This window comes from Mustela lutreola, chromosome 3 (assembly GCF_030435805.1).
Source record: "Mustela lutreola isolate mMusLut2 chromosome 3, mMusLut2.pri, whole genome shotgun sequence".
Lineage (NCBI taxonomy): Eukaryota > Metazoa > Chordata > Mammalia > Carnivora > Mustelidae > Mustela > Mustela lutreola.
In genome coordinates, this window is record NC_081292.1 from 196263856 (window position 1) to 196276688 (window position 12833).

Consider the following 12833-nt stretch of genomic DNA (forward strand, 5'->3'; position numbering starts at 1 on the left):
TCTAATAGTACGTGGTCTAATCCTCAAACGGTGGTTCGGGTTATCAAAAGTGATAATATATTATGTGAACAGGTTTTTAAAGGACAGAGTTCTTCTGGATGTGATGGGGTGAGGGCAAGGAAATGAATTTGTGTTAAAATAACTTTAGCGAAAGCTGAGTTTGGTGTAGGTAGATTCTTTATCGAATATTTTTGTCAAGAAGACGGCAGTATTGTTACAGGGTAGCAGCAAGAAAGAAGATCAATGTGGGTAAAATAAAGCCAGCCTTCTGTTCAGTTTTTGTTTACAATCCTGTCTACCACAGGGTAAAGTAATCTACTTATGATCTTGTAAAACACAGTTTAAAGAATTACAGAAAAATTTAAAATTTACACCTGTTACTCAACATTATTAATTTTCCCCCCATGGATTTAATTTCATTAGATTAATTTCCATCAGTTAGTAACTCTGTAGCCATTAATGTACTCAGTTTATTCTGGGCACTGTGAAACAAAAGAAGCATGAATCGTGGTGGTTTGGAGATAAATATGAGTTTAACTGCTTGTGAAGAAAAAGTATATCAATCTAAAAAATAAATTGTCACTTATTTAATATGAAGGTCATCTAAGTGGTATATATTCTGTGAGAACTTAAAAATTTTTTTCTCTCATATGATACCTAAGGATTATATTTAACACCAGCTATGTAGTATGTGTCATTTAGGTCTTTCAGATTTTCTTGTTGGGATATGAGCAATATTTTTTTAAGGGCATGCTTTCTTGGTTATTCTTTGTTTTGAATGTTGATAGTCCTTCTTTCTAATCAGATTATTTTGAGTTGGGTCAAGACGCATGAGGTCAGGTGTCCTCTCCCAGTAATCTCTTCAGTTGTGACCTAGTGGTATTCATGGACAAAGATACCAGTGTTATAATGTTTAAAATAAAGTTCGGTGAGTAAACCAGGAATAAAGCAGGAAAGGAGGTGAAATCTTCTCTATCTGTCCTATTCTTTTGTCTTGTTTGGATGAGTAGAAAAGTGGGTTAGCAAACCTGAAGCTTGCTTTAGTGTACTTTTTTATGGATCTGGTATGTTCTTCAAATCAAGAAAACCAGTTGAGGCTTACTAGATCCCAAACCCATGTATGCAGTTGTCCCTACACTCGAATATAATCTTTAAGAAATATTTTAATTACTTTTGCATGTGTGGAGTTTAAAGAGTCAAAATCGTTCTGTGAGACTTGTTACAGAAAACTTTGCTCTACATGTGCACACACATGCCATATCCTCTCAGAGGTCAGAACTTCCTACTCTTAGCTGATTCTCAGGGTTTTTAACTCTGTGTCATTAAACTGTAGTTATACTGGTATTTCTTGATATTTTTCAGTTGTGTGTGTCATCTACTGACTTCCCACTCTGGAAGATTAGGGTATAGACACCTCTTCTTTAGACAGTTCCTCTCCCTTCTCCCCTTATGCTCCCCTGGCCTCCCAATTTATTTTGGTTGGTTTACTATTCAGTTTTTATATTATCATGACTATGTACATGCATGCAGTTTGGTGCTAAACTATATGCTTTTATTATATTTCCTTTCTGCGACATTACATTTTACTTACCTGGAATTAATAATTGTCTTGAGATTTTAAAATGTATAGGTTTTTGGTATGTTTATCACTGTTTCGACTCCAAACTTTCCCCACTTGATTTCAAGTCTCTTAGTTCAAACAATATTAGTGTTCTGTTAATATCATCTTAAAATTCTTTGCTGTCTTTCATAGTCTTTGCTCTAGTGTCTTTCTTAGGTCTTTTCCCTCAGGTGTGTGAGCTGCTCCAGAGAATACGATTCCTCTATCCTCCTGCATAGAGGGCATATGTCAGCTGTTCAGTGCTTTTGCAGTCCATTGGGGAAAGAAGTCTTGCAGTGTAAGGTGGTCCTCAGTGTTTAGTATGTGAACTTCCATCTAATCTTTTTAGGTCAGGATTTCTCAACATTGACTACTAACATTTTGGGCTAAATAATTCTTTGTTGTGGGAGCTGTCTTGTGCTTTGTAAGACATTAGAAGCATCATTGGCATCTCTCTTGTCCACTAGTTGCCAGTAGTGTATACACACCTCCTTCAGTTGTGACAACTAGAAATGTCTCTAGATATTGCTACGTGTTCCCCATATGGCAAAAGTCCCCTGAGAATCACTGCTTTAAGTAGAAAAGATTATTAGCAAGTCCTAACCCATTTTCTTCATGGAAAATTATCTTGGGTGTTTTCCTTCTCCTGGCATTTTTTCTTTTTTTTACTATAAACTTGACTAATATAGACAGTTTCCAGGAAATATTGTACACTATAAACTGACTCCTGATTGGTGAGTGCATATGGACCAGAAAGACTGTGAGTGAACTTAAAAGAAGCCTATGAAAAGACACAGACCTTTGTTTCCTGGTGTGAAATTTATCAGTTTTGTAAGTGAACCTAAATACATCCCTTGAGGGTTCCTAGAACCTGCACTCATTGGCTGTTAAAATATACTGCTGGTTCCTGTGGAGTATGAAGTTTCCCATAGCCAGGGTGGTTTCTGTACTTACCACCATGATTTTTGTGCCTTAGAATGGTGGGCCCAGAAAAGGATTCTGGTGGCCTGTATAGATTCTTTTTAAAGATACCATGTCTCATGCTAGCATGCTTTATCTTTCTGTAGAACTAAGCGAACTTGGTGCCAAGCTATGGCCTTTTGGGTCCTGTGAGTGACTCTCAGTCTGAACCTGAGACCCCTGTTGGTCTGCAAGTAAAGGAAGCAATCTGTGAGTGAACTGTTTGCTTAAGCATGCTTTCAACCAGTCCTTCTGTTTTTATTCCCACCAGCACTTCTATTGAGATGCCCTTCTGCTTTTCTCTAGTGTTGCCTTAACATTCAGCTTTCCTTGGGCCTGACATATCTAACGTAATCTCCTCTTCCTGTCTGCAGTCTCTTGATTTTGGTGTGCCCCAAGGTATAGTCCTGACTCCTTTTCTGTCTGTATCCACTCTTCTTATGAGCTTAAGCACTGACAACTCCCACATTTTAATACCCTATTTCATTTATCTAAGACACACCTTTCCCCCACATTTTAATGCCCCTAAAACAATGGTTCTCAACTGGGAACTATTTTGTCCCCCAGGGGACATTCAGCAGTATCTGAAAACATTCTTGGTTGTCACTGATAAAAGGATGCTACTGACATCTAGTGGGTAGAGGCTAAGGGTACTGCTAAAACCCTACAATGTACAGGATAGCCACCACAACAAAGAATTATCTGACCCAAAATTGTGCCAAAGTTGAGAGACCATGTTTTAGAAATAGGTGGCACCTGTCACTGTTAGCAAAGTGGCAATTCTGTGTGAAGTTTTCTTTTGACAGTTCCTGATAAAAATCAAGAAAGTACCAGCATTAAGTCATATTAGAGTCGAAGAAATACAGGTATCTTTTGCCAGTGCCTCTCCCCTGAACTCCAGGTTCATACATCCTATCTCTAATCAGTATCTCTATTTGGATGTCTAATAGGTAGCTCAAATTTAACTGGTCTAAAACCAAAGCCCTGGTTTCTCCCAAACTAACTCCTCCAAAGTCTTCTCCATCTTAGTTAATGGCTCTTCCGTCCTTCCCATCCAGGAGCAGATTCTGTTGCCTTTACCTCCTGAGTATATCCAGAATTTGATCACTTCTCACCACCTTCACTGCCACCAAGCCGACATCATCTTGATGTAAATTTTTGCAATAGCCTTCCACTTGGGCATCCTATATTTACCTTTTCCTTAATAGTCTACCATCCATACCGAAGCCAGAGTGGTCCTATTAAAAGTTAGGTAGATACTGCCCCTCTTCTTCTCAAACCCAAAGACTTTGTATCCTATTATAAAACTGAAATCCCTGCAGTGGCCTGCAGGTCCTTATGGGATTTGCTTTCTGCTTACCTCTGCCTCTGTTTTCCTTTCTTTCCTCTTCTTCTTACTTGGCCAGTCATACTGCCTCCTAGTTCCTTGCCAGACATCTGAGCCTAGTTAGAAAAGTCAGTTTGAAGTTGGTAGTGTTCCATTTTGGGGACATGGGTAGTTAAACTGTCCATCTGAAAATGAAATAATACTGTGGCTTACCTTTTTGTCTTGTTGCTCTCTGAAAGCGAACAGGGATAGGCACAGTACAATTTCACATCAGGAAGAGTAAGTCTTTTTTCCCTGCCTTTCTCTTTTCTGACTTTTGTTGAAATACTGTGCTTTCAGGCACTTCATTTAAGTCATTTAAGTTCATTTAAGTCTCCCATTATCCCTTTGGTAGGGGCATTTATTCCAAAGAAGAGATTTTAAGTAGGTCAGGTAACTGAGAAACCTGTATTTGAATTATGAAACTACACTTACCTCCCAGTTTTTATCAGTATCTTAAAAATAAAGTGAAGCTGATTGTTTAAAAATTATTTCCTAAGTGTTAAAAATGTTGTAGTATAAAATATTTTCTTTGGATAAGCATAAAAATGGATTATAGAATAATTTCAGTCAGTGTTCTTTTGAAATCCATCAGTAATGTTCGTCTACTAAGTTTTTAACCCACTGAGCCACCCAGGCACTCCTCATCTACTAAATTTTTAAATTGGAATTCAGTGTGGTAGAAATAATTCTACTAAGTTTCTGTTTGTATCTTAACCAATGTGAAATAAATGTTGCAGCTGATTTCCTGGCATTGTTATGGCACATTTACTCATGTTAACTGATAAAAACAATAGTTTTCAGTTAGATAGAAGTTTGCAAATATAAATGGTAATTGCATGTTATAAATTTTACATAAAATAAAGTTCACTGATAAAAAGTTAATGCTAACACATTCCTTTATTTTCTGGTGAGATTTAAACCTTAATGATGCTTCTAAATTTGGAATTTTATACATGAAAATGTACTTCTAAAATGAAAATGCTTTTAAAAGCTATTGTAGGGCATCTGAATAGCAGAGTTGGTTGAGTGTCTGCATTTTGCTCAGGTCGTTATCCCAGGGTCCCTACTCAATAGGGAGCCTGCTTCTCCCTCCCCCTGCTTGTGCTCACTTGTGCTATTTCTCTCAAATAAATTTTAAAAATCTTTAAAAAAGGTTTTATTGTAGTTTATGGCAGAGTCCAAAGGTTTTGTTGAATCTTTTTAATACTTGATGATTGTTCCATAAATATTATAGGAAAAAAATCCTTAGTATCTGAGCTACTAAAACTTCTGAATGTTATCATTGTTTCCCTCATATTTATAGTTTTTTCCTAAGTGAAATCTTCCATGGATATACCATAACTTGTGATATGCCAACAGCATATCATAGGTTCAGTGCAATAAATTTTTCCAGTTCCTTCACTTTTCAGAACTATTTCAAGAATTAATGTGTGCAGAAATTTTGAGGTAGTGGACAGAAAATAGCAATTGTGTTTATTGTAGCCCTGGGGGTAGAGAGCCCCACTGTCATTTAAGTCCTAAATTCTTATCAAGCAACCTTTGGTCTGAAGTATTAACTGGATGAAAGCACGGGGCTTCCTCAAACTTTTAGAGGCCTACCTATCTAAAAAGATGGGGATTATTAATTGACTTCTCAGTTATTGCAGCTACGTTATTCTTAAAATTCTAATGACTGTGTTGCTACATTTCACTGAAATTTATTCACATGTACCCATCTGGTGTTTAATTCCAGATTTCCCTGGCCTAGTGAGGTTAATAAATAGCAAAAAGAATAGGTTTCAGATGAAAGAAGAGGTGAAGATTTAATGAAAAGCATAGTGAAAGTCTAGTTCTCACCATACTTTTCAAATACGCTACTCCAGTTGACATTGGCATATACGCCAGGATTCTCATTTTGTGTATTTCCTAGTAATCCGTGTCATTTTTATCTTTGAAGAAATAAAACATCATCATTATTTGATTTTAGGTCTGTTTTGTCATTATTTTGTGTTGTGGAGGGCTAGTCCACAACACAAAAAGGTGTGTTGGTCCAAAAAAGGACCTTTTTTTGGAACAAGAATAGAAATGTATTTATCTGTTTTTAAAATGGATGAGGACTATAAAATATAAATAATTTTTATTTTTTAAAAAGATTTTATTTATTTGAGAGAAAGAGAGTGAGAGAGAGAACATGATTAGGGTGAGGGGCAGAGGAAAAAGCAGACTCCCTGCTGAACAGGGAGCCCAGGTCTCCCAGGATCGTGACCTAAGCTGAAGGCAGATGCTTAACCAACTGAGCCACCCAGACTCCCTAAAAGAAATAATTTTAGAAGGAATTCAGACACATACTGGCTATATAATGGCTAGTAAAAGGAGAGAAGGAAAAAAAGAGGGAGTAAAATAGAAAAATAATATCCCCTACTCTACTGAGTGCTTATTTTGTGTTGGACATTGTATTTAACAACAGGCTGACTCTGCACAGTGTCTTGTCGAATAGATACCATTACCTCCGTTTTCACAGTGGAAGGAACTGAGGCAGAGAGTGACTAAGTTCCCCAGGATTTGAACCCAGACAGTCAAGTTGTAGAACTCACACTGCAATACCATACTGCTACATCACAGAATTGAAGAACAATCAAGACAAGGCTAGACTGGCCAATGCTCTTAGACCCAGACCTAGAGATTGAGATATAAGGGCAGAAGAAAAAGGGCAAAGAGATTTATGTTTATGCAGTAACATCCCCATCTTGTGGCGTTTTAGTATATTCCTGCATGTATTGTTAAAATTTAACAAATGTAAACTAGCTCTACCTTAAATGAATTGAGGCTTAAATGAAATTCAGATGAGGGCTGGTGGTTTCTCACTTGTGTAATAATAGTAATGTTATTCACTTAATTCTTATGGCAACTTTTGGAGAAAATGCTGTTATCCCTCTATTTTACCGTGAGAAAGCAGGTTAAACAGTAAGCCTAGAGTCACATTTGTCAGTAAACGGCTGAGCTGAAGCCCTAACCTAGTTACTCCAGCCCTGAGGTCTGCATTCGTTACCATTAGTGCTTTGCTCATTTTTAATGTTTGTGAAAAGTGCACACATGTCAGCAAAGGATGAATGTAAATCTGTTTTATTGAAACACTAATGCATGTTCACAGACTTCCACTTCTTTTTTCCCATTGTAATCTAAGGTATTGGCTATCAAAAGGAAGTGTTTTATTTTGTTCTTTGGTATAAGGCCATTTCTTGATTATGGTTTGGCGTCTATGTGAGATCAGTGCTTTACTATACACCTGCCATCCCCCACCCCCTACACCAGCACAAGATTCTGACTTGAAAATGGTACTTCTCTAACATGTTACAGATTCAATTCAAGAAAATGGTGATCCATAACTAATTTTGCAAAGAGTTTTTGAGGGATTGTTGGAGAATTTGATAGCTTGATAACAAACAAAAGTCTCTAGAACTGAACATGTTTAGAGCAAAAATGATGTGTAGAATTGATCCTCAGATTCATTTTGAGGTAAAAATTGGGTTTGGGAGCGGTTTTTTGGTTTTTGTTTGTTTACTTGTTTTTATAGAAAAGTGTTTAAATATTTTGTAGAAATGGAAACTAAGATTAAATAAACTTTTTATATCATCCCATAATTCCTTTCCATCTTTATTAATGTAACAATATTTAATCTTCACACATGTACTATTTCTACTGTTTTTGTCACCTTGCCTACATTCATTTTTGGTGAGGATGTGTTGAATTTTAAGAACTAATGTTCCATCATACTTTTTAATAACATAGTATATAGGCAGTCGTCTCTTCTTCTGAACACCACAGATTTAGATTTTTTTTAATTAACCAATAAGCATTTGGAAATATGGAGAGTTTGTGTGAGATTGAGTCTACAGAGAATAGATTTTTTAAAAGCTTTTTGTTTTAAAATAATACGAAACTCAAAAAATTGAAAGAATAGCACGAAGAACTCAGAAACTCATTACTCAGATTCACTGATTTTTTTAGCATTTTGCAACACTTGCTTTATTGTTCTTTTATATATACATTTGTTTTCCTGAACCATTTTAGAGTCAGTTGCATTTGTTATGTTTTTTAGCCTTTAATAGTTCAGTCTATATTTATTTATTTTCCAAGAATGAGGATATTGACAATATTGATTTGATAGGCCTGCCATTGATAATAGTGATTTACACAGTGCTATTGAATATGTTTAAGGCGATAATGTAGAGAAGGCAAAGCGAAAATAGTCTTGATCTGGCCAAGCTTGTGGCATGAAGTTCAAGAAGAAATAGTTATTCACACATGCCCTAAATATTTGATTACCTCTGCAGTACACTGGGCTCTAAGGGATGAAATGTGAATGTAATACACAATGTGCTTACGAGTTTATGATTTATAGTGTGAGAAGAGGGTGTCAATACAGACAACCAAGCAATTTCAATTTCAGTACAGCGTGATAAGTGCTATGATAGGAAAGACAGAAAACCCCAGTTAAAAGGTCACGGATGACTTTGAGAATGAATTACAGAATGCATTACAACTCAGAGTATTCAGACTTTGGAGAGGGATGGATGCTAGATTGTGGGAAATTGAGTGGTATGTGGAGGGTAGCTAAATTCAGGAAATTTGGCAGTGAAAAGGAGAAAACACTAGTTTAACAAGAGGTGTGTACCCAGCAGTATTAAATATTTTTCTGTCTTTCACACTCCCAATAAGCTGTAGTAGTTGAGTATCAGAGACTTGAGAAAGAGGGGCAATGAGTGGGATGTAGGACATGCTTAACTTTAGAGGGAAATACATATTTATTCATACAGAAATGGAGAGAAGGAGGAGAATAGGGGTGCACTTACAGGATTCATTTTAGTGATGAAAATCCTCTTAATGGATGTGATGTTCTTAGTACCAGGAGGGGGGAAGTGAGGTCATATGAAGAGATAAAGGGTGAAACTAGAAGCTTGACCAACTTGGAAACTACTTAGAATGATCTTAGAGGGAATGACTTAGGGAGTGACGGGAAGAAAGGAATAAGAGTACTGCTAAACAGCAGTCAAGGCCCAGTTAAACCAGGAATTGGCACTGGACTTGGTATTCTCCTTTAGAGCTCTGCTGTCCAGAAGTGAGGTTATCCTGAAGATATCAAGGGTTAGGATCATCTGGTTCTTTTATTTTTGCAAAATATAATGAAAGATGCATGCAACTTTTCATTACAGTTTTGTTTCAACAATTCATTTCAGTGATCTTTTTCTCTTCCTGCATGATAATGAGACTGGCCCTTTTCCACCTCCTTTACCTATCATTTTCTTCCTTCCTGCATTTTCACAGCATGCTATTTCTCTGAGATGTTCCAGCAAGCAGGCCAAGCATCATATTGACTTCACAGAAGAACAGGCTGAGCTGACACCTGTAAGTTCTGTAAATGTGTCCGTGTGACTACTTACATAGCAGTGCAGAATACATTCTTTAGAACTCCTGATGATGAAATCTGGTCATAAACCTTAGGTTTTTTTAGTAAAAATTAAACCCGACAACATGGATGGAACTAGAGCGTATCATGCTTAGCGAAATAAGTCAAGCAGAGAAAGACAACTATCATATGATCTCCCTGATATGAGGAAGTGGTGATGCAACATGGGGGCTTAAGTGGGTAGGAGAAGAATCAATGAAACAAGATGGGATTGGGAGGGAGACAAACCATAAGAGACTCTTAATCTCACAAAACAAACTGAGGGTTGCTGGGGGGAGGGGGGTTGGGAGAAGGGGGGTGGGGTTATAGACATTGGGGAGGGTACGTGCTTTAGTGAGTCCTGTAAAGTGTGTAAACCTGGCGATTCACAGACCTGTACCCCTGGAGATAAAAATATACGTTTATAAAAAAATTAAAAATTTTTAAAAAAGAAAAAAATTAAACCAAGTTTAAAAATAAATGAGCAGAAAACAAATGAACAACTGTATGATACAATACCATTGACTATTATTACTACTTATGGTAAGATTATATAGCTGGTAGCATATCTGATATAGAAAAATTATATATTGGAGCCTAAAACCACAAGCTTTCTTCTTTTCTGAAACTAAGGGCTTTTGTAAATTTCTTAAGATACAAATGTAGCTGTTCTTCAGAATGGGGTTATCGAGTAGAATGACTTTCTCCACTGATGATTCAGTGAAAACCTAATTTCTTTCTTCAAAATTGTATCCTCTGGTCAGTAGTTAACAAGTCTGAAATTTGTCTCAAATTTGAGATGCTTCACATCTGTGCTGTTCCTTATGGTAGCCACTGGCCACATGTGGCTGTTAAGCACTTGAAATATGGTTAATTCAAATTGAGATGTGCTATAAGATAAAATACAGTGTGAATTTCAAAGATTTAGTATTTAAAAATATAAATATCTCAGTATTTTTTATTGATTACTTTGTAAAATTATACTACTTTGGATATTTTCAGGTAAATAAAAGATACTAATGTTTATTTTGCTTTTTCTTTTCTTTTCAATGTAGTTACTAGAAAATTTTGTATTTGTGGCTTGTATTGTATTCAGTTGGACAGTGCTGCTTCAGAATCATCTGTGAAGTGTAAAATTCTCCCAAGTTCCTGACCCCCACCCAGCTGAATAAGATTCTCTTTAACCCCGCTTCTTTTCCTTGTCTGGTAATAACCCAGTAACCCAGTGAATTGATTTCACAATGTACTAATGGCTTATATCCAGCATAGTGAAAACCACTTTCCTCACCTCACCTTCAGCCCCTCCCTTACATTCTTAAGCATCAGCCATGCTTGCTGCAACACTTGCATTGTCATCTGCTTGTTTTACTTCCCAGTCCTTTCGGTCCTGGAACCCCCATTTTATAACAAATAATTTAAATCACTATCTTTGGCTCAAAGAAATTCATAGATAATCTAACCTACCCACATACCTGCTTTTTATTTTATTTTTTTTTTAAAGATTTTATTTATTTATTTGACAGAGAGAAATCACAAGTAGATGGAGAGGCAGGCAGAGAGAGAGAGAGGGAAGCAGGCTCTCCGCTGAGCAGAGAGCCTGATGCGGGACTCGATCCCAGGACTCTGAGATCATGACCTGAGCCGAAGGCAGCGGCTTAACCCACTGAGCCACCCAGGTGCCCCCATACCTGCTTTTTAAAAGGAATTTAATGCTCTAATACCCATGATGGAGAAGAATAACCAAAAGGTTACTTATAATATAGTAATGTATTTCAGGTTTTTTTTCTTTTTTTTTTTTGGACAGAGAGAGATCACAAGTAGGCAGAGAGAAAAAGGAGGAAGCAGGCTCCCTGCTGAGCAGAGAGCCCGATGCGGGACTCGATCCCAGGACCCTGGAATCATGACCCGAGCTGAAGGCAGTGGCCCAACCCACTGAGCCACCCAGGCGCCCCTGTATTTCAGTTTTTAAATGTTTGGCCACCACTGTAGTAAAAGACACAATGACATCATACACCCACTTATAATATGGGTTTAAGACAGGTAAAAAGATCAGAAGTCATTTTTTACAGGATAGAGAAAGCAGAAATTGGGTGGACCTGGAACTAAAACATGTTGTGACAAGTAATAGCAGATAAAACATAGCTCTATATGGTAATAGAAAAAGAAAATAGCTTTAAAAAAAATAGGGATAATGTGCTGAGACAATTTATAGACTCCAACAAAAGAAATGGGAAGTATAGGGACGCCTGGGTGGCTCAGTTGGTTGGACGACTGCCTTCGGCTCAGGTCATGATCCTGGAGTCCTGGGATCGAGTCCCGCATCAGGCTCCCAGCTCCATGGGGAGTCTGCTTCTCTCTCTGACTTTCTCCTCATTAATGCTCTCTCTCACTGTCTCTCTCTCAAGCAAATAAATAAAGTCTTTAAAAAAAAAAAAAAAGAAATGGGAAGTATAAAATTTTTATAAATGAGCCTCATGTTAAAGATTTTGTTTAGAGAGAGAGAAAGAGCATGAGTGAAGAAACAAGAGTCCCCCCTGAGCAGGGAGCCTGATGCAGGATTCGATCCCGGGACCCTGAGTTCATGACCTGAGCAGAAGGCAGACACTTAACTGACTGAGCCACCCAGGCGCCCAAGTCTTATGTATAATTGTGATAAAACCATTCCCTATCTTACATCTTTGGATGAGGCAGTGATAAAATGATTTTGGTATTTATTTTTACAGTTTAGATTTTTCATTGTGTTGTAATTATTTTAAATAAGACAGTAATGTGGAGTATTTTTAAACCTCCTTTATTAATAAACCTCAGGAATTCTTGCATGGCATGTCTTTTCATTAATAGTACTTAGTTATTTTCTGAAAAAGAATTTGAGATGTCTCCTGTCATATACTTGGATGTGACAGAATGCATATCGATGCTGCCAGTTTTGGTACTGGCAGCTTTTCAAGGTGGGTTTCCTTTGGTGAAATGATTTTCCAACATAATGAATAACTTTTGGTAAATTCTGAACAAAAGAATGCTGGCTTCCCTCAATTTGCTTTATGGTAAATAGCATTCTTGGAAAAGTCAATGAATATTAAAATCATACAGAAATAAATTGTATTTAAAATACACTGTACATTTAAATAGACTTAGGTTCTAAGCTCAGATTGTGTTATAAACAGCATTTCCCATCTATGTGATTTTTCCATATAAAGACAATAAAAGTTCCTGTGTGATGTGGGACTTTACTTGCTATTATGTGACATTGTTCCATGCTACAGGGCATCCAGCATTCTCGTTCCCTTCTAAAAATACCTGTTACACCCCCCTCCTCTTCATTGTGACAGCCCAAAATAACCCATTTTCTGAAATGTCACCTTGAAGGCAGTACTACCCCCTTTTAGATCCTCTGATACCTTTAGTTGTTCTCTGTCTCTACCTCTTACTGCACTCTTAGCTGCTCCTTACACATCTTCCAGGACTCTAAGCTTTTTCAA

General features: G+C 37.1%; 1 protein-coding gene across 7 annotated transcripts in view; it reads left to right on the forward strand.

The window, feature by feature from the left end:
• The window catches only part of RAPH1 (Ras association (RalGDS/AF-6) and pleckstrin homology domains 1), a 115224-nt gene that overhangs the window by 45894 nt on the left and 56497 nt on the right, over positions 1 to 12833 (forward strand). For 5 of the 7 annotated variants that reach the window (XM_059168310.1, XM_059168309.1, XM_059168311.1 and 2 more), the window contains exon 5: positions 9234 to 9314. The exons of the other annotated variants lie outside the window; for them this stretch is intronic. In XM_059168310.1, coding sequence (XP_059024293.1) covers positions 9234 to 9314 — 81 coding nt within the window. The remainder of the gene's footprint in view (positions 1 to 9233; positions 9315 to 12833) is intronic. 7 annotated transcript variants of the gene reach the window in all.